At 46.7% G+C, this 24,531-nt stretch overlaps 1 protein-coding gene across 1 annotated transcript; it reads left to right on the forward strand.

The window, feature by feature from the left end:
• The first annotated feature begins 2,279 nt into the window (after positions 1-2,279).
• On the forward strand, positions 2,280-4,844 carry LOC134031682 (uncharacterized). The gene is made up of 7 exons (XM_062475388.1): positions 2,280-2,378; positions 2,467-2,538; positions 2,647-2,771; positions 2,879-2,924; positions 3,078-3,196; positions 3,411-4,572; positions 4,605-4,844. Exons 1-7 carry the CDS (start codon positions 2,337-2,339, stop codon positions 4,842-4,844), a joined length of 1,806 nt encoding a protein of 601 aa, XP_062331372.1. The 5' UTR covers positions 2,280-2,336.
• Positions 4,845-24,531: the final 19,687 nt, after the last annotated feature.

Raw genomic sequence — 24,531 nt, forward strand, 5'->3', positions numbered from 1 at the left:
GAACCTGAAGCTTCACTAGCATCAATGTTTCCCATTGCACCAGCATGTATGTTGATCGATAGGGGTGAATACAGAGCATTGACCGAAGCTCACGATGGTCAAAGTGTCTTAAGCTTAGATGAAAGTGCACAGAAAGCTTTGAAGAACCTTTTTGTATGGATGAACCTAAGGCCTGAGCACTATTTCCAAGTGTGACTCTCTCTTTCTGTGCTTGAAATCTATGGGTATGGTGGATACGTGCTACATACAGCCCCTCATACACTTTATACGAGCCCTGGGCATTATGTGAACATTTTATATCACTAGATCATGTTCAGCTGCAGTTCAGCAGTACTTGTTATCCTTGACTTATTTTTAAGATCTAAAGATAACACCCCCTCCAGAAATGTAATAGAATTGTAAGTGAATGCATTTGTCTGTACAAGAAAACACAAACATAAAAAATATCTTCACAGTGATATTAATTATGTAGGAAGAGTTTCGTCTGATGTTATTAAGATATATTAAATTCAATGAACGCCATTTCAATGACACAATGACAAAAGGAAAGAGGGACTCCAATCAACTTGTTTTGGCAAGCACCATTCATTTTAATCCCCAGGGCAATTACTGTGTTTCAAATTATTTGTTTTTGCTTAGTAATTTAAAGGCTCAGTTTTTACTTTAATCATTTAAGCTATTATTAAAGGTAGCGAGTGAGATGTTTTTTATCAAGAACAATAACGGCCATAGAAAGTTTTAGAGTGCCAATTACTCGTCAATTGGGTGTTCTGAGGACACCCACTCCAAACATGGCTGACACGCACATACAATGCTTTGATCCCTACACAGGTGCTTCACAAAGCAAGAAAAACGTAGGGCAATTTGAGTTGAAAGGCAATTACACCTGAACAGTTCTCGTGTGCGTATAAACTAACGGGCGGCTAATGCGGAGGGGCGAATCAAAAGGAATCAGAGGTTCTTCATTTGCATATGAATCGGCCTTGCAACAAAGGGATTCATATTTCCACTCATCGGCAGTTGGACCATCCTATTGGTGGAGTCCTGCGTGAACACTGGGTGCTTCGATAGACAGGGTTCAATGAGTCACCACATAGGGCCTATGTCATCCTTCCAGTCTAAATATGGTCAGAGAAAAATCAAGTCATAAGGTGAGTCATGCGAGGTCCAGTCTTCAGACAGGTGCTCCGGGATGTGCACCGCAGGACCGCAGCATGCTAGCGACACGTCTCTCTCAGAGCCCCACTGTGCTCCTCATGGCTTATTCTTCCAAACCCTCCTTAGGGCTTTCAATACAACTCAGTGAGATACTTTCTCTTCTCTATTCACAGCTGCAGAGGATTGCTGAATAGAGATGAGGAGGTTTTTGAAGACTGTCTGTAAAATGAGTGTCTGCAGGCACCTGTGAAACTGTAGGATTTCAGTGACAATGTCTTCCCGGCTATAGAGGGGAAGATACTTCATGTACAACATACCTCAGATTATTTGTGGCTTTCTCTTTGTCCATTTCTATGGATTCACCCTTCAAAGACGCAGATTCGCAGTCAACCACATTTTTCATCTTTCTATGGTAGTTTGGTCACTGCAGTAGCCCAGTGGCCAAGGACACTGTCCTTAATAGGAATCTAAAAGTGATTCCTTAGGACAGCGTGTGCTCTCCCGAAATTGGTTTGAAATTGAAGAATATTTCAGAAGCATGGTGTCATCTGCCATGGACTGTGACATGAATGTGACATGAGTTCAACACAACACATATTAAAAGGGATCACTCTAAAAATGTCTGACTCATGAGTTGTATTACTTTGTATTCCTATTAATTAATTGGATGTTAAGCTCCTGGATTTTTCTTCCATCTGTATACTAATGCGTGTTGAAGTCGACATTTAACGTTAAACTGTGATATTTGGATTGTGATTTTGTGACCCAGCTCAGCATGTCTTTATGAACCCTAAACTTGATTAGTGTGGGCCCAAATGTCCAAAATCACTTTAGATCGGGGTCTAGTGCATCTTGCATGCTAAATTGACATGTGCACTCGGGGCGCATTTCGAGAAACTGTTTCTTAAGTTGTGTATTATGATTATGAGTGAAACTAACAATGGTTATATTTATTTGTGCTTTTTAAAACACAAACTTATCATTTTATATCATTATTGCTGGCAATAGGCCAGATTTTAGATGGAACTCCCCATTGTTCACAAATCGAATGTATCGTTTATTTCTATGGAGATGGAATGTTTGGTTTCGCAGAATTTATTAATTTGCGCCAAACTCAAAACGATTACCTTGATTTGCACTTAGTTATAGCATTTATTACACACAAATATTCACCCACCATGGGCAACACAAGATCCGTGATCGATCCTGCATGCTTACAGGTAAGCGTTTTCGATAAATTGATTTTCGTATTTATCTGTAGGCATAATAAAACATTAAATACGAATACATTTTTTCTCCTAAATCAAGATGTTCAGTTTGAGCGCGGAATATAAACGCAATGTAAAGGTGTGCTGGAATGACATCTACTTCAACCAGCAGGTATTATACTAACACAACACTCAGCCTAATTATTGAGTGACACATCACATATAGGTCTCATCTTCAAAATGCCGTTAAGATAAATTCCTTGTCTGTCTTGCCCTGCAGAAAAAGCTGATGAAGCAGTTTTTGGTGCTCCAGAGTCAGAGTGCGGCTGGGCTTGTTTCTCCCTACATCACCGTGGAGGACATGAGCGACTATCTCGTGCTTCAAAGAAGCAAGAACCAAGAAAGGTCAGTATACATCTGAAAGCCTTGCAGACCTACTATCTTTCCTGAACTGCAAATCAGTTTAAATTGTAGAGGAATATTATATATATATATATTTTTTTTACTTGAAGACTCAGGAAGGCACCATCACAGAAAGGGAACAACCTTGCTTATGTGGTACGATTAGAAAGCAGAGACTGTATAAGAGAGACACACTGACAGTGATCACATGGCCTCCCTGTATCAGATAGACTGTGTCATTATGCTTCAGAGCTTTCATCGTTCACCTCAGCTGTAGGTTCCTCTAATTGTCCTATCTGTTTGTTCCAGACGTGGCTGGTGGATACCAATCTCATGATGGGAGACATGGAGTTCCAGGCTGCCAGAGAGCTGATGAATGACCTCAGCATGCCTGTCGAGTCACTAGGCTCCACTGACCTCTCCTACCTGTGAGTCTCTTTCACTTGACGGGCTAGGCTCATGTCCTGTATGTTATTCAACGTTATTTCACACTGCAGTTTTTCTAGATTTCTCTCGCTCTGTTCATTCCACACACTCTTTGTTGTTGTGACGCTTGACTGCATGTGTTCATAACTTTCAGCTGTGTGATGTGTAATGGTTTGTTTGTTTGTGCATACTGATCTGACGTGTGTCTTACTCTAGCAACCCGGAGATCCGTGATGAGGTTCAGAGAGCTCTGAGGAACATCTCTCGTAGTCTGACCTTCCAGCCGAGCTCAAGCCTGAGCAGCACTTCTGAGGTGGTGCTGGACCTGGTCCTCCGACTGCTCCAGGTCTTGTGGCCCCTGCTGGCTGCAGGACCCTGTGATAGAGCCTCCATTGGTCTGAGTGACACGTGCGTGAGCATAGTGCTGGCTGTGCTAGAGAAGCTGTCAGCAGCTCTGAAGAGCCCCGCCCCCCAGGTTCACTACTTCCGGGCCACAGGGATCCGCCTGGCGCGCTCCCTCCTCACCAAGCTCTGGTGTCTGACCACCCCAAAGGAGCTGAGGAGAGCCAAGTCCGCCAGGAGCTCCAAACTGATCCGCACCATCGCTGGAGCTGTGACCGTCGAGGTCCAGAGGCTGTTTGAAGCCCCTCCAGACTTCATCCCCGTGGGCTCTGTCTACAGATGGCTGTCTGAGACCAGAGCCAATAGGAGCAGAGCTGCTCCCAGAAAGCCTGACGTGCTGGTGGTGCACTCAGACACCCTGAAGAATCTCCTGGGTCTGTCCGTCATCCAGGCGTACGATGGAAAGATGGGGAAAGAGGTCATAGACCTGCATGACTGGCCCCTGCTGGATGACGTGGTGAACCAGCTGACTCAGTCTGGGGTCAAGGTCACAAAGAACAAGGAAGAGGTCACCTGGCACCTTGACCTGGACGATATCCTCACCATGGTGACCAACATCCACAACTGTGCTCACCAGTTCTCAGGAACCAAGACCATCCTGCAGTTTGCCCTGTCTGCCAGAGCCAACCTGCTGTCCAGGCTGATAGCCCAGCAGATGGTCAGGGGGCTCCTGAAGGTGAAGGACAAACTGAACCAGGATGACGAGGAGGAAGAATCCCCAGAGCGGTGTCAGTTTAACACAGACCCTGACATGGTCCTCAAACACATCATCATCAGCTTCCTGGAGAAGCTCTACCCAGCCTCTGAGGGGCTGGGAGAAGATCTGGTGGCCAAGTTCCTCTCTCTGGCTGGTCAGCTTTGCACATTAGTCCATAACATCGTGGCCAGATCTCACAAGAGCAGAACCTTCCGTCAGGAGCTGGCGAAGCAGAAGAACTCTAGAAGATCTATGGGGAGTACTGCAAGAAGTTCTCAGGTCAGTCCCTGGGGATTGTGGCCTTCTCCCAGGATCAGGACAGATGTCTGGTGGCGGCCAACATGGTGTCTAACCTCCTGGGGCACCTCCAGCCTCGGCTGTCCCGCTCAGCCACCCAGTTTGACCTGAGCTCCTCCTCTGAGTCCCGGGGCTGGGCCCAGCCTGAGGGAGGAGGCAGGGGGTGGCAGGGGGGGCTCGCCTGCTGCTGCAACGTGTCCAATGAGGACATGGAGGTCTACACCATCTCATCTCCACTCAGGAACGACATCTGAGCTCCTTGATTCATTATTCATTTGACATTTTAATAAAATCATTAGCAGTAATATACTAATGTTTTTATCTTTATAGACATTTGTTCGTATTGCAAGATAATTACATTATTCAGGCATTATCTCTATTACCATCAGTTGCAGTGATTGTTGATGAACACAACCAAACTTCTGCCTTCATCCACAGGAGGGCAGTCTTGTCAAACATTTAAAACTTTGAAAAGCCGCTCAGTGGTGTTTTCTCCTCTGATTTGAGTTTTTTAGATCAAATATGTTTTGCATCTTTTAACCTCTTTCTGCTGTTATTTTTACATGTTTGTTATTGAAACGACCATTGTAGTGTTAAGCAATTTATCTGTTACTATTATCTAAAAGTATGCAGTTTATCGGACTCAGGTAACAACATTTAGTAAGGGATGTCTTGGTCAGTAACAAAGTATGTTTTTCATATGTATTGTATTTCATATTTGTGTTTGAATGTGGCTGTTCCAGCTGATTGTGTGGGTTGAAGACTGGAGTATGTTGGAAGATTTCCAGACTCTACTGTCTAAAGATTTTAGAGACATCTTCTAGTTTTATATCTGGACTTGTTCAGTATCTGTGTGTGCTACTTGACACAGTCAATAGAAACACTGACCTCGTCCCTGATATTGGTATTACAAATTGGGATGCATATGGCTCATTGATTACAGTTATCCATTACAAAACCATCACCAAACATGAATTTCCCTCTTGTTCACGGTCCAATACAACCCAGACATTTAGCATGAGTATGTATCTCTCCTGTACAATGGTGGGCGTTGCGACCAGTCTGCACACGGCCATAAATTATCCTGGTAGGTTTTCGCTCTCTTAGTTGATTCCGATGCCTCGTTCTCTTGTTCCTCAAGTTGTTTTTCTCGTTTGGTGCCCTCTGGCACTTCTGCGTGGTTCCTCTGGAGAGCCATAAATTAGTCTCTTTGAGGCTCTGAGTTTCAGAGAGAAGCCCTGCTGTCTGGCTCTGCAGGCTGTGCTGGGCCTGGGCTGGGCCTGGGCCTGGGCTGTGCCTGGGCTGGGCCTGGGCCTGGGCTGGGCCTGGGCTGTGCCTGGTCTGGGGCTGGGCTGTGCCTGGGCTGTGCCTGGGCTGGGCCTGGGGCTGGGCTGGGGCTGGGCCTGGGCTGGGCCTGGGCTGGGCCTGGGCTGTGCCTGGGCTGGGCCTGGGCTGGGCCTGGGCTGGGCTGGGCTGGGGCTGGGCCTGGGCTGGGCCTGGGCCTGGGCTGGGCCTGGGGCTGGGCCTGGGCTGGGCCTGGGCCGGGGCTGGGCTGTGCGATGGAGCTGGTGCTCCTTCTCCCATGTGGCTCTCGTTGGGAAAAGAGCTGGTCAGACGTGGTGTAGACCGCCGCAGGCCTCGCCACCCCTGGGAAAGACCGGGGCGGGCACTGCTTGAGAGAATGTTCTGGAAGTGACTTACTGTGTGACAAGCACTAGATATTCTTGTGTCTTCACAGACTGGCCCCGTGCACTTGTAAAGTCAATGTAGTTGTACTGAACACATACACAAACAAACACATGCATGCAGAAGTAACCCCTTCAAAAAGAATATTGTTATCTCATCTACTGATGTAATCTGCTCTATGTTGTGTTGCTCTGACGGAAATTGTGGCGTTTTGTTACGCTCAATGACACAATTTTACACAGCCAGCATCGTGAGTCAGCTGTAGCGCAAACACACAGTAAAGACTGGCTGTCATCACCAGAAGACAGTGAAGACATTACCCAGCAGTACATGCTTTATCACTGCCCATGCTGTGAGTTACAACATCAAGCCAAGGTTCTCTGGAGCGTCACAAACACAAACATTGTTGTCTTTTGTTATGTGACTTGTTGAGATAAGATAAGATCAAACAGACTTTGAGAAATATCAAGTTTTAGCTTATCGTAAGAAGTGCAAATACAGGTACTCTTTGGTCATGCTTCTCTTGACTGCACAGTTATTTCAGTCCTGAATGGTTTTAAATATGATGAAGTACATGATTTTTTACATAGAGTACGTGCTGCATTAGATTTAAAAAGACAGTATCAGTCAGCTAACTTAATGTGTAATGTGATTTTTGTCTTTTGTGTCACTGTCAACCATATTCAGAACTCTGCTTTGGTTGGTCCTCTGCCTCGGTTTAAACTCCCTTAGTCCCTGAAGGGCCGTGATTGGACCAGCTAGGGATGTGCTTGTTGCTGGCTCGTGGCTCAATGTAGCTTGGTCCCAAATATGCTTATTTTGTCCCTGGGCCAATCACCAATTCATTCCCAAAGCCTCAGGAGTTCAAAAGCCAAGTGCATAATTGCACCTCAGATCAATCTACAAATTTAGTGGTATCCCAGCAGCAAGCCTCAAGTCATCTATTCATAAGGCAGAGCCATCCACTGTACAGAACATGTTTTAACTGACAATAAAGACTGTACAATGTCTGTGCAGTGAATTTGATTCAGGGCTGACTCAAACAATTGCAGGCTTTAAGATTCATTACAATTGCGTTATTTTCACTACAAATTATACAATTTCATTTGTTCAACTTTAAAAGATGTTGATAATGGTCTTTGTGGTATTGAAGGGGTATTGGGCCTCACATTCAGTCCTGTGTCTCCCCTTCCCGTGTTCTTCGTACTGTAAACACCAGTCAGCTGCTTGGAGTCTGTTAGAGAGCCAGAGAAACTGGAGCCAGCGTGTGTTTGAGGCGGTGTCACCCAGACCGGGCTCATCCCTCTCCTCTCGTATCTCCACCTTAATAACAGCTTCTCTCCACACACTCTCTGATGCCCACGGCTTTATGGGGCCTTGTTTCATACACACACCATCTCCATCTCTCTCTCTCTCTCTCTCTCTCTCTCTCTCTCTCTCTCTCTCTCTCTCTCTCTCTCTCTCTCTCTCTCTCTCTCTCTCTCTCTCTCTCTCTCTCTCTCTCTCTCTCTCTCTCTCTCTCTCTCTCTCTCTCTCTCTCTCTCTCTCTTATTCTCTTCTCATGTATTCTATCTCTGCCTCTCACACAAAACACACACTTTTGTGCACTGTAACACATTCATTGCTCCCTCCCTTCTCTCTCTCTCTCTCTCTCTCTCTCTCTCTCTCTCTCTCTCTCTCTCTCTAGCTTTTCTCTTTTCTCTCTCTTCACTCCTCCTCCTCCACCTCCTCCTCTCCCTGCTGTATTTGCAAGCAGCTTTAGTGCCAGACACCCTGAGGCAGCGGTAGCGCCAGTGAGTCTTCCCACCTCTGTTTTTGTGGTGAGAGATGACATGTCGAAGCTTTGAAGGGCAGGAGGAGGGAGGGAGAGGGGGAGGAACACATCACTCCACGCAGAGGAGAGCAGAGGGACCCAGAATGTCATGTGGCCTGCAGTCCGCCCATGGTTCCCTCCTCTGTCTATGTGGGCAGGGAAGGAATGGCGACAGGAAGCGACCCCCCCCCCCCTTCCCCTCCTCCTTCACTCACTCACTCACTCACTCCTCTCTTCCTCCTCCTTTCTTCTCCTCCTCCCCCGCCCCCTCCTCCCTGCTGTCTCTCCTCTCTCCCCTTCCGGATCTGGGCCAAAGTTTTGCACAGCAAATTCCTATTTTCGACACAGTAAAAGCCTTGTTTATGTTGTTTTTGTTTTACATGGGCGTGGCAGTCTGTCAGCTGTAACTCACTGTGAAGGTGCGGATGCGTGCCGTGGATAGGCACAGACCAAACATGTTAGAATGCAGATCCTTAGGCATTACTCACCCGAGAGAACCTGAGTGAAGAAATCCACAAAACCTTTCCAAACGGTATAGCAAGTATATATTCAGTTGTGGCACACCTAAAACAATGCAGCAGCAACTGAACAACAGTTTGCCGCCATGGAAGCCCATTTGTCACAACACCCGAACGCTATCAATCACCCGACTGTACGACACAGGACTGCAAGTCCTTTTAAAAGTTGATCCTGTTGTATATATTTTTTGAGGAGAGCGCTTATAGTGTTTATAGTGTTTTGCACACGGCTGTGGGGATTAGACTAGAGGCAGACAGGATGGAGGCCCACAGACAATCAAACACAGTTGCTGCCATGCTGCCATGCTCGGCTGGGCGTAGGTAAAAGGGCTCTATTTAGGGAGATGGTGGGGGTGGTTCAATACAAACACCATGAGGCACCTTGATATCTCATGGAAATAGAATAATGAAAGGCAAACGAGATTACGCTGTGGTAAACACCTTTTTTTTTTGTTCTCTGCTTTGATCCTGTGGCCTCTGAAGAATGGTACAGTTGCTCTTTATGTTACAGTCCTTCAACCATACCTGTGTGCCTTTGGATTGCGCTTGAAGAGCTGTAATCCACAGTGGTATGATGTCACAGAGCCTCGTTCCAACAACGACAGGTTGTTAGATAGATATTCCCTCAGAGAGAATGGATGAGAAAAACTCTCAAGACCAAAAAACTAGTGACTTTCATCCACAACCGTAATTAGTGTGTGTGTGTCTAGGTCAACTCATTGCTTTCATTTGAACATTCCCAGACAAAGTCTACTCACTCAAACAGCCTCAAGAAAAAATCACCATGTCTTTTTAAGACTGTCTTTTTTTTTTACCATGTTTCTGTCAGAAAAAGAGTCAACTATTCAACAGAAGCGCAGTGATCGCATTGGCTACTGTCCTATATGGCAAAACATTTTAACAAAAAAGTTTCGAAAGGTTTAAAAAATATATATATATTAAAAAAGTGTCAACGTTTTTGTGTCGTGATGTGTGTTTATAAAGGAAGTTTCTGTTTTTCTTTTTAGAAAGGTTGAACAATTATTTAAAATAAAAGTTGAATTCGACTTTTACTTGCATGAAGGATGTGTGTACTTTTTCCATGTCTGCAATGTTGTTACACTGTCATTACACTGGTATTGTGTTATTACACTGTGGTTAAACTTTTGTTACACTGTGATTACACTTTTGTTAGACTGTTGTTACACTGTTGTTACACTGTTGTTACACTGTGGCAGAGATCGGAAGTATCGGAGTACAAATACTTCATTGCTGTGTGATTCTTCTGGTATCAGTACTTACCTATTTTTCTGACAACCTTTTACTAAAACGATAAAACAGGTGGTAGTAATCACTACTTTTTACTTAAGTACATGTGAAAGCCCATACTTCTTTACTTTAAATTGAGTGAAAAGGTGTAGTCAGTACTTTAACTTTTACCAGTCTTTTCAAACGTGAGTATCTGTACTTCTACTTGACTGAAGGATGTGTCCATCTCTGTATTGTAGTCATTACCACAGGCAGAGAGAGGAGAGATTACAGGGCAAGGGAGCCATTACACACATCATTAGTAAGACAAGGTGTTATTATAGTGGAGGAGTCAGGTGAGATGTCAGACCCGTTATCGTCTGTGCCATTCACTGTGTCATTCACTGTGCCATTCACTGTGTCTTTCACTGTATCATTCACTGTGTCATTCACTGTGCCATTCACTGACTGTGTCATTCACTGTATCATTCACTGTGTCATTCAATGGGTCATTCACTGTATCATTCACTGTGCCATTCACTGTGCCATTCACTGTGTCATTCAATGGGTCATTCACTGTATCATTCACTGTGCCATTCACTGTGTCATTTACTAGACTGCTTCTTCCCCATACTTACCTGGGTGAAATATTATGTGTATGTATATGTAAGAAAAATATTTCACTTTCCTGTGGGGCCACACAGGTGACAGTGCAGCATTGTATTTGTACTTGTAGCATCATGTTTTACTCCCTCAGCGAGGCAGAGAGGTAAAAAAAAAAGAGCCTCAACTCAGATATTTTAACACTGTGAATGACCGGAAATGAAACTTCTTACCATTGCACAGAACTGTTGACACTTTTTCATCTAAGCTATGCTTTCACTTTCACATTTGACAATTCTTCTCTCACAGCAACTGTGTTTCAGCCATCAAGAAAAATACACATCACCGTCATCGATGTGAATGAGCACATAAATTACACCCCCTGCGCTTTTTCCTCATCTTTCTAGTTGGGTCTAAATTTTCCATGGCTGGCCTCCCCATTGCTGAGAGTGCTGTTCCTTGAAGCCACAGTGTATTTTGAAGCAAGGTCGAGAGTAAGCCAAGAGCTCCAAATGCAGGCACAAGCCTCCCAGTGTTCCAGTGTTTGGCTGGGGCTTGGCACCGGCCCTGACCAGAGAGCCCCGGCAGTGAGCGGTGCATGTGTGTCAGTGCGTGTGTGCGTGTGTGTGCGTGCATCCACTAGTGTGTGTGTTTGCTTGTTTAAGTTTAAAGATACCGTTGGTTGACTCACTGGGAGTAAACAGTACTGCATAGAACGCCTAGGTGTGAGTCAGCCTCGTGGTTGGTTTGAGGGTTCTCAGTTTTTGTTATAAATCCTACCCCCCCCACCCCCCCCACCCCTCCTTCATCCTCCATGGTGGAGTCTACTAGTGACTGAACTGGAGGCAGGCCCAGATGTGCAGGAGGTGGACTGAACCAAACTGAAAGAACAAGGGGGGGAAAGCTTGGTTAATGAGTTCCATACCTTGTCTGACAGCGGTGAACTCATGATAGTGTGCTGGTGATGCTGACGGCTCTCAGGTTTCATTGCTGGTCTACAGCTGTCATTGGGACCTCATAGAAACCATTTGCTACAATAGAGTATACAGTAGCTGGTCTTAAACTTTACAAATGAACTGTAAAAGATGTAGACCTTCAACGCGTCAGCAAAGAGGGGGACCACACATAAAATCCCTGAGTCGGACTATTAACACACATGGATATGACATTAATCCGTAAAGTTCCGCCATTCGGTCTTCAGCGGAAGCCTATTCATCCTTCTTCGTCCTTAGTTGGAATATCCTCCTGGGGTCTAGAAGTCTAGGACACAACACAAAAAAACCACACAAAATATAAATATAAATGGCTATATATCTTGGTCTTTTGTCTGGTCAGGATACTCCGCTGAGAGCCTGCCAAGTTGAGCATCTACATTTGGGTTTGGCTGTTCCCCACTCCCGGCTGCCTGGCTCTTCCAAACCACAGGAAAAGGAAGCAAAGGCCCTCTGAAGGTTCGAAAAAATATTGTCCTGGGTGAAAATGGCTGCTCTCAACGGCAACAGTTATCCCCTCCACTACAAACAAAAGGGTCTTTGAGAGAGAGAGAGAAGTGGTCTAGTCACTGTTTGTTTTGCTTTCTTGAGCCCATGTCTCTCTTTTAGCACTTTACAGTTCCAGTGAGTTTCTGGCTGGGCTCCTAGTTACTGTGTGATTCATTTTCCTGTATGGATGCAGTGACTGTCTTGAATGGACTGGACATCGCAGAACCGCATGGAAACACAGGCTAATGCACATGGAATAGGTCAGAGCAATCACGCAGTACCTGCCAAAAGAATGCTGTCCGTGAAATGGACTTGAAATGTGGTGGGAAACACTCACCTCTTTCCATAAGTGTCTTTTTCCAAACTTCTCTAATGAGCAGAGCTCCTCTAGCAAACACACAAGCACGCACACCCACGTCACAGACACCCATACGCAAACACACAAACATAAACAGCCACAATAACAACCTCCCCCATAACACCCACACCTTTGTGGATGGACATGATGATAGAACGTGGGAGTCAGGTGGCTGAGCGGTTAGGGAATCGGGCTAGTGATCTGAAGGTTGCCAGTTCGATTCCCGGCCGTGCAAAATGACGTTGTGTCCTTGGGCAAGGCACTTCACCCTACTTGCCTCGGGGGGGAATGTCCCTGTACTTACTGTAAGTCGCTCTGGATAAGAGCGTCTGCTAAATGTAAATGTAAATGTAGAACGTGGGTGCATGTGTGTCTACAGGCGTGCGATCTCTAATGCATGTGTGTGTGCGAGTGCGTCCGTCCGTGCTCTCCACAGCGCACAGAGCCAGCTGGTCACCCCGCCATGCCGTGGTCCCTGTGAAGTTCCATCGGCGTGGTCGCTGTGGTCTCCCATGGCGACGGGAGGCTTGCTGCACAGCACTTCCAGCCCAGACTGCGACCTCAGAAAAGGAAATTTGGGTCGTCGAAATGGAGGGCTTGCTCCTGAGCTATTTACAGAGCCCTCTACCGGGCCAGCGCCACCCACGATAATCCATATGAGAACCAGTGTGTGTGTGTGTATGTGATGTGTGTGTGTGGTGTGTGTGTGGTGTGTGTGTGTGTGTTTGTGTGTGTGTGGTGTGTGTGTTGGTGGGGAGGAGGTGAAGGGAGCGCCAGTGTGTGCATAACGGTGAGGCTGTGTGTGCGTGCGTGTGTGTGTGTGAATTTGTGTATGTGCATCATGTTCTATGAAATTGCATCATTTTCACATTACTTGGCTGCCGACCTGAAATGTGGCTTTAGAATAATTAGCTTCACAAAGAGATCAGTTACATCTTTACAAACTGTAACACTATTTCCATTCCGTATAATAATAATAATTAAAGGGGTAAAGTCTGATTCATAGACTGTCAAAGACAACCTGAACCGTTACGATGACCAAACCACAAACTCTGATTGTCTTAATTATACAACAGAAAGGCACAAGTCACTGTCAAACCTTTCACTGCAACATGTAAAGAGTGAATACCTCTGCAAAGATGTTGTCTCCTCTCACCTTGCCTGGGTAAACTATTGGTGCCATGGAAGGTTGTGTGTGTGTTTGTACTGTGTGTGGTGTGTGTGTATGTGTGTGTATATTTGTTAGAACCAGACTGTGGTTCATGGAAAGGAACTTGATGAGGAGGCAGCAGAAGCAGAATCCTAGATGAATGAGAATGCTGCCTGTAGGAAACTTTGGTTCAAGTGAGATCATTTCTCCTTCAATGCCCATCAATCGGATTTAGTGGTTAACTGCTGCCACAGCTTTTCATAAGTAATATAGCTGAAACACGGCCTTGTGGATTCACTCACTTTAAAGTGCTTCCTGTTCCCTCTGCCCCGTGTGACTACCGCAAATACACAGTCATAAATGTTAACATCGCACATAAAACAATTAAGGAAATAACATTCAATCATATCGGCTCAAGCCAGTTTGTACACACAGACAGCTCTGCCTCGGCTCACAGGGCCTTGTCCTGGGTTTTGGGCGTGTCGTCCAGAGATAAAGCAGGTAAACAGGACTCGTAAACGCCCACAAGGCTGAAACCGACTGCAGCCACCCAAGGGGGGACCTCCGGCGTCTCTCATCGAGGTCGTGAATATTACGTTCAGGTTATTTTAGGCTGCCCTGCTCAAAGAGGAAATTACAGTTCAAGGGAGGAAGGGGGATAGTGGAGAGAGAGAGAAAAACCGAGTGGGCTGTCCGGCGTGTAATTTTCCAGTTTCTCTTTCAAAGGATGAGGTATTCCTCGAGGAAGCCCTGTCACATTTACGAGTCCCCTGGTCAGACCGATGACCCCACATCAACGGGCCGGGGGCTGGTCTTTTATGAGCTGAGGAGAGCAGAGGAGAGGAGGGGAGGGGAGGGGAGGAGGGGAGGAGAGGAGATGAGGGGAGAGGAGAGGAGAAGAGAGGAGAGGAGGGGAGGGGAGAGGAGAGGAGAGGATGGGAGAGGAGAGGAGGGGAGAGGAGAGGAAAGGAAAGGAAAGGAAAGGAGAGGAGAGGAGAGGAGGGGAGAGGAGAGGAAAGGAAAGGAAAGGAGAGGAGAGGAAAGGAGGGGAGAGGAGAGGAGGGGAGGGGAGGGGAGAGGAGGAGATGAGAGGAGAGGGAGGCGAGGGGGCATGGTACCTTTTATCATGCAGTAATTGTTTTGCGATGAACACAACTTGTCACGTGTTTTGCTACCTCACAAAATTGTGTTTGAAAACTCCCCGACAATGGTTTTGATCGATTTTTGAAAAAGTCCTCTACCTGGTTCAATAACGGTCTCACCAGTTAGGTGTGAAAAGATAAACACCTGAGGAGAACAGAGATGACCCCTGCTTGTTCCTCAGGAGAAACCTGCTGTCACATAATCATGCCAGTCTGGAAGGCTTACAGGTATCCTGGAATTACTTCTGTCGATACACACCCATACACACCCACAAGCACACACACACCCCTACCTCTAAACATACACTGTCCTACTCTCTCATGTTCAGAGTTCATAAACTCCTCTTGAAACCATTCGGTTTTATACTGGGGCTTTGATGTCTGTTAAAAAGCCCTGCCCGCTATAATTACGTGCTAAATGTCACATGCTAAAATACGACCGGGCAATTCATTACACTTTAAAGTAGATGTGCTGTGTTGACATGTGATACCAGTTAAACACATATTCATCAATGTCCAACAAATCACCAATACATTACTCAGTAACAAACAGTCCACATCCTATCACATCCTTTTCAAGTCAAGGCCCTGCATGTGGAAGTCAGCACGTCTCGGTAGTAACTGTGGTGGATGGTGGTCCTGGTGCTGTGCGGTACATGCAGTATCCAGGCTTGCAGGGGCCCCCATCAGTGGTGAGGGGGATGGAGCAGGGCTTGCTGCTGTGCGGCCTGTTGGTTAATTATGGGTGGCGGGCTGCCGCTCGGCTGGCCTGGGAGGGTGGAGGAGCCGGCGGGTCTGGCACAGGGAGGTCTGGCCACAGAGCCCGGTGGTGACGGCATCGGTGGTGACGGCATGAAGTCTGGGACGAGTCAGAACACCAGCCCGGGGTTTGGAGAATTCCTCACATTCCCCTCCTCTCCTGGCTGCCTGCCTCCCCTCCCTTTCTCGCTCTGCCTCTCCTCCTCTCTCATTCATCTTCCCTCTTTCTCTCTCTCTCTCTCTCTCTCTCTCTCTCTCTCTCTCTCTCTCTCTCTCTCTCTCTCTCTCTCTCTCTCTCTCTCTCTCTCTCTCTCTCTCTCTCTCTCTCCCCCTCTCTCTCTCTCTCTTTTTTTTTTTTGCTTCTCAGGAAGAGCCGGGGCTTGTATGTGTGTGTGTTTGGGGGAGTGTGAATGTGTGTATGTGTGTATGTGTAGGTGTATGTGTGTGTATGTGTGTATGTGTATGTGTGTATGTGTGTATGTGTGTATGTGTGTATGTGTGTAAGTGTATGTGTATGTGTGTGTATGTGTGTATGTGTATGTGTGTGTGTGTGTGTGTGTGTGTGTGTGTGTGTGTGTGTGTGTGTGTATGTGTATGTGTGTGTGTGTGTCTGTGTGTGTGTATGTGTATGTGTATGTGTATGTGTGTGTGTGTGTGTGTGTGTGTGTCTGTGTGTGTATGTGTGTGTGTGTGTGTCGGTGCTCTGATCTCTGCATAATTCATATTCAAGGCTCAAATGGAGGAGGGCATGAATCCAGCCCAGTCCAACACTATCAGTCCCGAGGTTTGGGTGTGTGGGCGTGTACTGTGTGCAGGCCACGCAGTCCTGTGTAACAGGAAGACAGTGACCTAAATCACATTTGAACTCCCTGGATTTGACTCATCATGCAAATACATCGATGTTTACACAACGATTGCGCGAGATTTTGATACTGCGCGGATACCATCACCCCGTTTGATATCTGACCGGCTACGTTCTCTCCAATCCACGGGTCGTGCTGGGAAATGTCAAACATCTTCTGTTCCCCTGCCGTCTGTGTTGAGTGAGGGAAGTGTGTCTGTGTGTGCCCTTGGCAGGGGTGAGGAAGGCAGCCAACAGGGTGTACCTCGCGTGTTTAAAAACACGAGACTCTCTGCTGACACAGACAGGCGTGGGGGCCGAGAGGAACACGAGAGGAACACGAGGCGTGGCGACTCTTGACACGCTAAAAACATAGATCAAAGCCGGGAGTCTCTCCGGCTCCTGTGTTCTTGTGGCCGAGAGAACACCTTCCCAAGATCTCTCAACCCTGTGTTCACGTCACCATGGAGACGTGAATTTGTTAACATGTAACCACGACAGAGTTGTGCTGTTGTTGTTTGCTGTTTAGTCGTTTGGGTTGGCCTGTTTGTGTGTGCGAGTTCAAAATTAGCTCATGTTGGTGCTAACGCTAACATGCTAATGCTACTGAGGGAGAGGACCTCCACAGAGTCACCCACTCCAAGCACACGTCGCCATGAATCACGGTTTTTGGGCTCCACAGATTCGACCCAGGTACCACCAAGCTCAAAATACACCCCCCGCCCCGGAGACCAAAGCAAGGGGAGAGGGCCACCGTAAAGCCTTATTTCTTTTCCCCACACAACCTTTATTTTGACAAGGCAGGGAGAAGTGGGTATTTATATATGGGGCTGTGTGCTGTGGTTTCTCCACAATTACAGAGTGGAGCTGCACAGACTAGGAGGCGTGCTGGGGCTTTATAGAGGGGACTGATCTGGGGCATGAGGGGACCAGCCCTCTAGTAACAGTCTGACATATAGCACAGGACTCCTTCTAAACACACACACACACACTCAAACATACACTCTAAAACATGCACCTTAATAATTCAGTGCCAAATGAAGAACATTCACAGTGAGCCTGACACTTACGCAACACAAACATGGTAGCACACAAACACTGTTACACCACTTCCAGCAGAAACCAACCAACTAACCCTCAAGTAAATGAATGAGAACATTCAGGCCTTCATAGGGACAGTTGTGTTTCAGCAGCTTCAGAATACCATACAATGGTATCCATGCAGTAGTCACAGAATTCCATAATGGAATACATCTGATCTTGTGTTATTTGGCAGGTGCTGTGTGTATTTTGCGGCTCTCTCATTCTCTTTGACGGGTTTGCTTTGTAGCTAGATGGTGCTCTCCTCCTGATGTAAACAAGGATTTTCTAGCTGAGGTCTTTCACAACGCCTGTGAGCCACGTTGAAGGGAGCAGTGGGAGTTTGTGTTTGTTTCTGGGATGCTCTGTTGAATCTGGCGCTGGTCACAGAGGGGAGTGGGGGAGGGGGGAGCGGGAGTTGTGGTTATGTGGGGGTGCCTGGATGTCAGTCAGGGCGGAGGCTCCACAAGCCAACATCCACCCTACCCCCCAAACATGCACACACAGTCAGACACACACAGACATACACACAAAGGACACAGACAGACAAAGTCACGTTCATAGACGCACACACATTGAGACACATACACACGCTCACAGATGCACACATACACACATACACACACACACAGTCACAGATGCATGCACACACAGACACACACAGACACACACATCAACATTCACAGATGCACACACATACACACAAGAACACCAACCTTACATTACCCTCCTACACACACAAACACACATGCATGCATACATTCCACCCCCCCCCCCCCCGGCCCACACACACACACACACACCCAAACACATACACCTTCACTCGGAGTGGTAGTGTAACTCAGACTCCAGGGGGGTGGTGTGTAGGCAGGTAACAGGAAATACTAGCTGGCCTTGTTTATGAGGATGATGTGTCCTTACACTCCCAAGAAAGACTGGGGCCACAAGACCAGAATACATTAAACATGTAGCTGCCAACAGAGTCAGGTGTACAATTTAAGTTCATTTAATAATTTTGATTTAAATATAAGAAATTATCATTTTGTTATGAACTATTGTTGTTGTTAATTAGCATAAATATTATAAGAACATATACATAAGAACATGTGTTTTAAAGACCTGTCTAATATTTACGTGGACGAGCCAATGTTCTTGTGCTTCAGTGGTTATTGTTGTTTCACGCTATGTTTAACTGGAGAGAAAAGCATGTGTCCGGCTAAGGGAGAATGTTGAGTTTGTTTTTGAATTAATGAAGATTTAAGAACACTTGTAAATTGTGAAGTTTCCTTTCTATCCATTGAGTTAACGCGGCCAATGAGGTATGCAAGGTTATCTTTATGTTTTAACAGCTTATAGCCTACAAAGTTAATGTAAGATATATTTTATGTTTGTGACATCTGTTTAACACTAATGCTCTGTATTGTACTGTACTCATTGTATGTTTCTGTGTATTTTTATTTAGTTCTCACAGCATTTTTGACGGCAGATTTGACGGCATGGATGATGCCTGTAATCAAAGAACCCCTTTAGTTCGTGAATAACTGGAGGGTAGTTACAAAACAGCTCACTAACAATATCCCTAAATACCCTGAGCCAATCAGCTAAGTTGTATCACTCAACCGTCGCTCTTGCGTTGACCTTAACTGTAAGATCAATGCTGATAGGTCGCTTTGTAGTGTACACATCTCTTCCTTTATGTCAAGGCTGACTTTGAAATGCAATATGTCTGTTGGACTGTGAGCAAGCTAGACGTGGCTTGTTGTGACTCCTGTGCTGACTGACAGCTACCTGCGAACGCAAAGCAAACACCTACAGCTCACGCTGACAGAAATCTCTGCGTACTTCCTCAAATGACTGGCGGAAAGTCTAGTCAAATATTTTTTCATGACATAAAAAAACATGAACGTTTTTTTGCTCTGACGGAGAGACAGCAGTTCTCCCTGTACTGGGCTTGTCCAGGTCTCCTCACTCTGTCACCATAGCCACATAACAAACACCAGAACCTCATGTTTGATGGAAGAACCTGTATTTTTCACTGCCCACAGTAAAGGTATCTAGATTTCACAAGGAGACAATGGTGGATGAAGGCCCAATGGATGTTCTCCAGGCATGGGACGCGGCAAGCAGAGCAAGCTGAATTGTAATGTACACGTTGTGGTTTTGAAACACCAAAAATGGCTGAAATAAATGACTCACAGCTAAACCACAAGTAGCTTTTAGCTTAGCAACATAATATGTGACAGTAACACGATCGGTGGGTCTCCATAGACACCGAAACTTTTTTCAGTAGGCTGGTTGAATAATGACCATACAGGCCTACAAAAATAATCCAATATGTCTTTCTTTAAACACAACTATGAACGCACATCCTTCCAACATGAGCACTGCCAACTGCCTCTATCACTGCGACACATTTATGAAGTGCTGATGAAGCCTTCACGAGTGGTTTATGGGATCAATATTATCCCAGCACACAGTTCCTTAACCGACACAGTCTAGGCAGCTACCGTGGAGTTAGCGACGGCTGGCGTTCTGAAGGAGGGGCTCTTCACCTCTGACAGCCACGCCGACACCCCGCTCTCTCGGGCTCTTCCTCTTCTCTCTGCACCCTGCAGCACATCAAATGGGAGGTGCTCCATCAGCAGCATCCATCAGCAGATGCCCCAGAGCAGGGCTCTGCAGCGGCCCACCGCCCCCCCCGCCCCCCTGCCCCTCCACGGCAGAGCCTCCACTGAGCCACTTCTCCTGCTGTTCAAGGTGTTTTTTGTGTTTTCGTTTTTTTTCGGGGGGGTGGGGGGAGTTGGCTAGTGCGTGTGAGAGGAAGGGAAAGATGGAATTATGTGCGTCAGTGTGTGTGCGTCAGTACATATGCAGTGTTCTACACACAAATACCCCCCCCCCCTCGGTGCCCCACTAACACACACACACACACGCATGTTTGTGTGCCAGCGGTGGTACCGCGTGACCTAAACAAGTCTCACTCTGCTCGGCAGCCGGTGGCGGTGCGTGTGAAGTCTGCGGTTGCGACTGGGCGTAGCTCAGCGCTTGCGAGAACCTGGTCTGTAGCGGAGAAAGAGAGGGATTTGGCATGTGTCAACAGGCATACCTGTAACCTGGGAGATCCAGCCCTGAGGCACCTGGTGATTTTCTCATGATTGTCACGGCCAAACGCAGACAACAAGCCTTGGAAAAGTCGTCTCCTCAGCGGGGCTAAGGTGGCTTAGCCTGGCGTCAGACACCAACACCACCTCATTCCACTGGCAGCTCAGTTTTTTCTCTTGGCCTATGTGTGTTTGAGTGTGTAGGTGTGTTTGAGTGTGTATGCGTGTTTGAGTGTGTAGGTGTGTTTGAGTGTGTATGTGTGTTTGAGTGTGTAGGTGTGTTTGAGTGTGTACGTGCGTTGGTTGTTAGTGTTTCTGTGTGAGTGTGTGTGTGTTGATGTGCGTTAACGTGTGTCTATGCAGTTCTGCCTCCGTGTTTGTACGTGTAAATGTGTGACCATGCATCTCTGCCTCTGTGTGTGTCAGAAGTCAGAATTACTGTTTGCGTTGAGGCCAATGTGGGAGCGCACCATGGCTGTGTACAGAGCTCCCACACAGACACTTACCCATGGGAACGTGAACAGAACTCTTCAGAGTCTAGCCCATAGACACAGGGGCTTAGGGCTGTCCCGCCACACACACCTAGTAGCTCTGTTGTCTCCAGCGCTGTGTACTGAAAAACAAGAGCTTTGCCTGGAGACACGGGAGATCTGCGTCCCATGACTCCCAAGGAGCGGTGGACGTAGCGTTAGCTAATGTTTGTTTTAGGCTTGGCGTCATGTTGATGTCAGCCCAGATCCATCCAGAACACCGCTTCCGCGGTTCCTCCAGCGCGGGGACGCGGGAAACCTCTCCCCCCGAGGGCTGCCGGCAAGGCCCCTTTCGGCCCAGACCCCCGCTCTGGGGCTGGCAGGTGTGGATCACAGTCCACACCTGCACACTCCCTGTCAGTCAGCAGACAAAAGAAGATAACGTGCGTGTCAAAGTATGGAGAGGCGGGAGGGGTGGGTGGGGGCATAGTTTGACCGCTCAAAGCGCAAACAAAGAGATGTTGCTGTTTGTGAACGTGGCCTTCGCAACACACCGAATGTCTGCGCTGTGATCTGCGCCCGACAGGGAGCGGAGAGTACGTTTATTATCAAGCATTCCTGGCTGCGGTCACTTTTACAGTACACTGCTCTCCTCTTGACCATGTGTCTAGAAGACAGACAAAGTATGTTTGTCACAATTAGAGACTCAAAGAGAAAGAGGGCGTGTGTGTTTCGGTGGTTTGTGCGTCTGTGTGTCTGCGGAGCGTGGGCCAATGAGCACGAGGTTACCTGCATATTCATCCTCCTCACAATAACAGTCATTACATCCTAATTACTCCTAACACTTGTCAATAATTGACATGAACTGGCCCCCGTGTTTGTGTTCGGAGTGGAACACATATCCCAGACAAAAGCCTAATGGTTGAGTGTTGATCTGATCTGATTAAGTTAATCTGCTGGCACGGACCCTGAGGTGGCTCTTTCTAGCATGGGTATTGTTGTGTAATGACAGTAATAGATGGTTCCTTCTGGAACATAGATAGCAGGGGAATCTCTAATTGCCTCAATTATCAAGGGAAACCTGCATTCCACCAGCCTGCAGTCAAGTGAAAGCTAATGTGTTGAATGTTATGACATTAAATGTATACGGTATGTCATTTCCTACCTATTAGTTTAAACAATCAAAAACATGTTGAGCTTAATACACTTGTCACAGTATGCCTAAACAGGTTAGACTGCTTTATCCCAGGCAGACACAACGTTCCGCTAAAAGCAAACCTTAATTAAGCGAGGTTACAGTGTGCTCAGACAAATATAGTTGATGCTTCATCAAATGTCTGCAGGTTGTTTCGTGGTTTAGGGTGGGGCACCATGTTGTTATCTTTGCTTAACAGTGAGGTGTCCAACTTGCCACGCTTGCCAACAGCAGGGAACATCGTGTCACTGAAGTCATAATTGGAATACTTTGATACAATCTGCCAAGGACATCACCCTGTCTGAACTCTGCATTTAGATCATTGTATTCTCATGGTATTTCTATTTGTCGACACCAACTCCTGTGTTCCTGTGCCAGCTCATTACTGAAGAGAAAACGGACCTTGTGTCACACACTGTACACCCTGCACTGCACCCAAGGTGACACACACACACACACAGATACACACACCTCATCCCCGCACACCCAACTGTACACCGTCACACACCCTCTCTCTCTCACACACCTTCTCTTACGCACACATATCTGGAGTGGATCAGAGGAGGTAATGTTGGCAACAGCAGGAGGGCTGATGTTCGGCCTAAGTCTCGGCCTCTCGTGTCAAGAGGCCATGTCATATGCCAAGGTAACTGTCCATTATTAATCACCCCCCCATCACCCTGCTATCTCGCAGGATTTATGTTGGGGCAGGAGACACACACCCAAGACTTAATTAAGGAAATGGAGACAAATTGCAACTGGACCGCACTGACATCCACTTAATCCTCCAGCAGCTCAGGTCTCCTCTCCCATCCAATCACCATCTATCATCTATCATCTTCTTCCGAGACAATAGAGGTTCACTGAGCAGGGTTTGATGTGCGGCTGTGAGGCCGTCAGGTTTGCTGTGTAAGTATATCTGTGCCCACAGAGAGAGAGAGAGTGATAGAGAGAGAGAGATTGAGAGAGAGAGAGAGAGAGAGAGAGAGAGAGAGAGAGAGAGAGAGAGAGGGAAAAACTCTGTGGTCTTGAAGTGACTAAGTAGCGTGAGGCCAGAGGTCTTAGAGGGACTAATCGGGAGAGGTGAAGGAGTTTCAGTGTTGCTGTGAATTATTGAATATGATCAGGTTTCCTGATCTCTCCAAGACACAGAGTAACACCAACACACACACACATACACACACACACACACACACACACACACACACACACACTTACATGGAGGACGGCCCTGTAGGTTCCACTTGCACGATGGAAAGAAAACCAACACCAGTAATCCCTACAAGGTGTACAGTATTGTCTGTGTGTGTGTGTGTGAATGTGTGTGCGTAATGTGTACGCGTGTGTACTGCATGTGTGTGTGCACATCCAACATTTGTTTTCGAAACATTTCTGGACGTGAGCTTATTTCCAGGCTCGTGGGGGGGGGAAAGCAGCAGACCATCCGCCCTACGGTGAATTATTCAGGCCTCTCCCAGTAACTCAGGTGTGTCTCCCCCAGGTGTGCTGCCTCTCCACACAGCTCCTGTTTCCCCTATACAGATAATTACCCTTGGAGGCGCTGCCCTGACTTCTCATGAGGAGCCCCTAATGAACGCCTCTCTATTAGGATAACAGGAGATGATGATGTACTAAAGCACTTTTGGGACACAAACGCTTTGGTAATCTGCCCCCAAATGACTCTGAGGTCTAATAAGACTCAGATTGTGGTCCGAACACCTCCGCCTGGAGCGGAGCGGAGGGGTGGAAGGAAAGGCCATAATCCGAGCATGATAAGCGTGTTCTGTACTGTTTAATCCCTGTAGGAAGAAGTCCAGGGTTGTTAGGGCTGACTAGGTCGGTAAATATTCTACTGTGGTTAATCATTCACTAGTTGTATACATTTTCACAAAACCTACTCTTGATACACCATTCTCACATGAGGTTAGTGCCACATGGTCATTAGGATCTGTAATTCTCCATAAAAGTAGGTCTAATTTTATATGAAGTATAAATAAACGAATAAAGACGTTGATATTGAAAATAGCAAAAACGACAACTATAAAACCTTCAGAGCAATTCGATTTAAACGTGTCTAACTTTGTCCAACACTTGTTCTTATGAACTGAAGGGGCAGAAAAGGGGTCTGGCCAATTTCCTTCCAGGGTGCAATGGAAAATCCCATCCCGTCCCATACTTCCCTTCTTCTGAGGTCATCCTGTCAGCCTAACCACAGCTCTGCTGCCTGCCTGCCTGCCTGCCTCTCTGTCTCACTCCCTCAGGGTCTCCGTGGGCTGTGCTTTCATCTCCCCTGAATCCAAACACTAGGTGGCAATGTTGAGCCAGTGTGGATGAAGCTGGATGGGGGGTTGAGAAGAGACCACAAGTCCAGAACTCTAAAAGAAATTTGGCTGAGTGATCCTTTACAAGTCTGAACAAACGATTCAAAAAAAGGCTGAATTGAGGATGTATACTCTGTGACAGTTATGCAGAAATTCTAAACCTTCAGGTAAAAATAAACCCTCAACAGAGGAGCAA

The sequence above is a fragment of the Osmerus eperlanus genome, chromosome 12 (assembly GCF_963692335.1).
Source record: "Osmerus eperlanus chromosome 12, fOsmEpe2.1, whole genome shotgun sequence".
Lineage (NCBI taxonomy): Eukaryota > Metazoa > Chordata > Actinopteri > Osmeriformes > Osmeridae > Osmerus > Osmerus eperlanus.

Bases quoted from the DNA above. Each gene is read 5' to 3' on its own strand.
- LOC134031682 (XM_062475388.1), top strand. From the start codon at position 2,337: ATGGGCAACACAAGATCCGTGATCGATCCTGCATGCTTACAG. The intron at 2,925-3,077 runs GTACGATTAGAA...TGTTTGTTCCAG, and splicing joins GGAACAACCTTGCTTATGTG to ACGTGGCTGGTGGATACCAA. The intron at 4,573-4,604 runs GTCAGTCCCTGG...GCCTTCTCCCAG, and splicing joins GTACTGCAAGAAGTTCTCAG to GATCAGGACAGATGTCTGGT.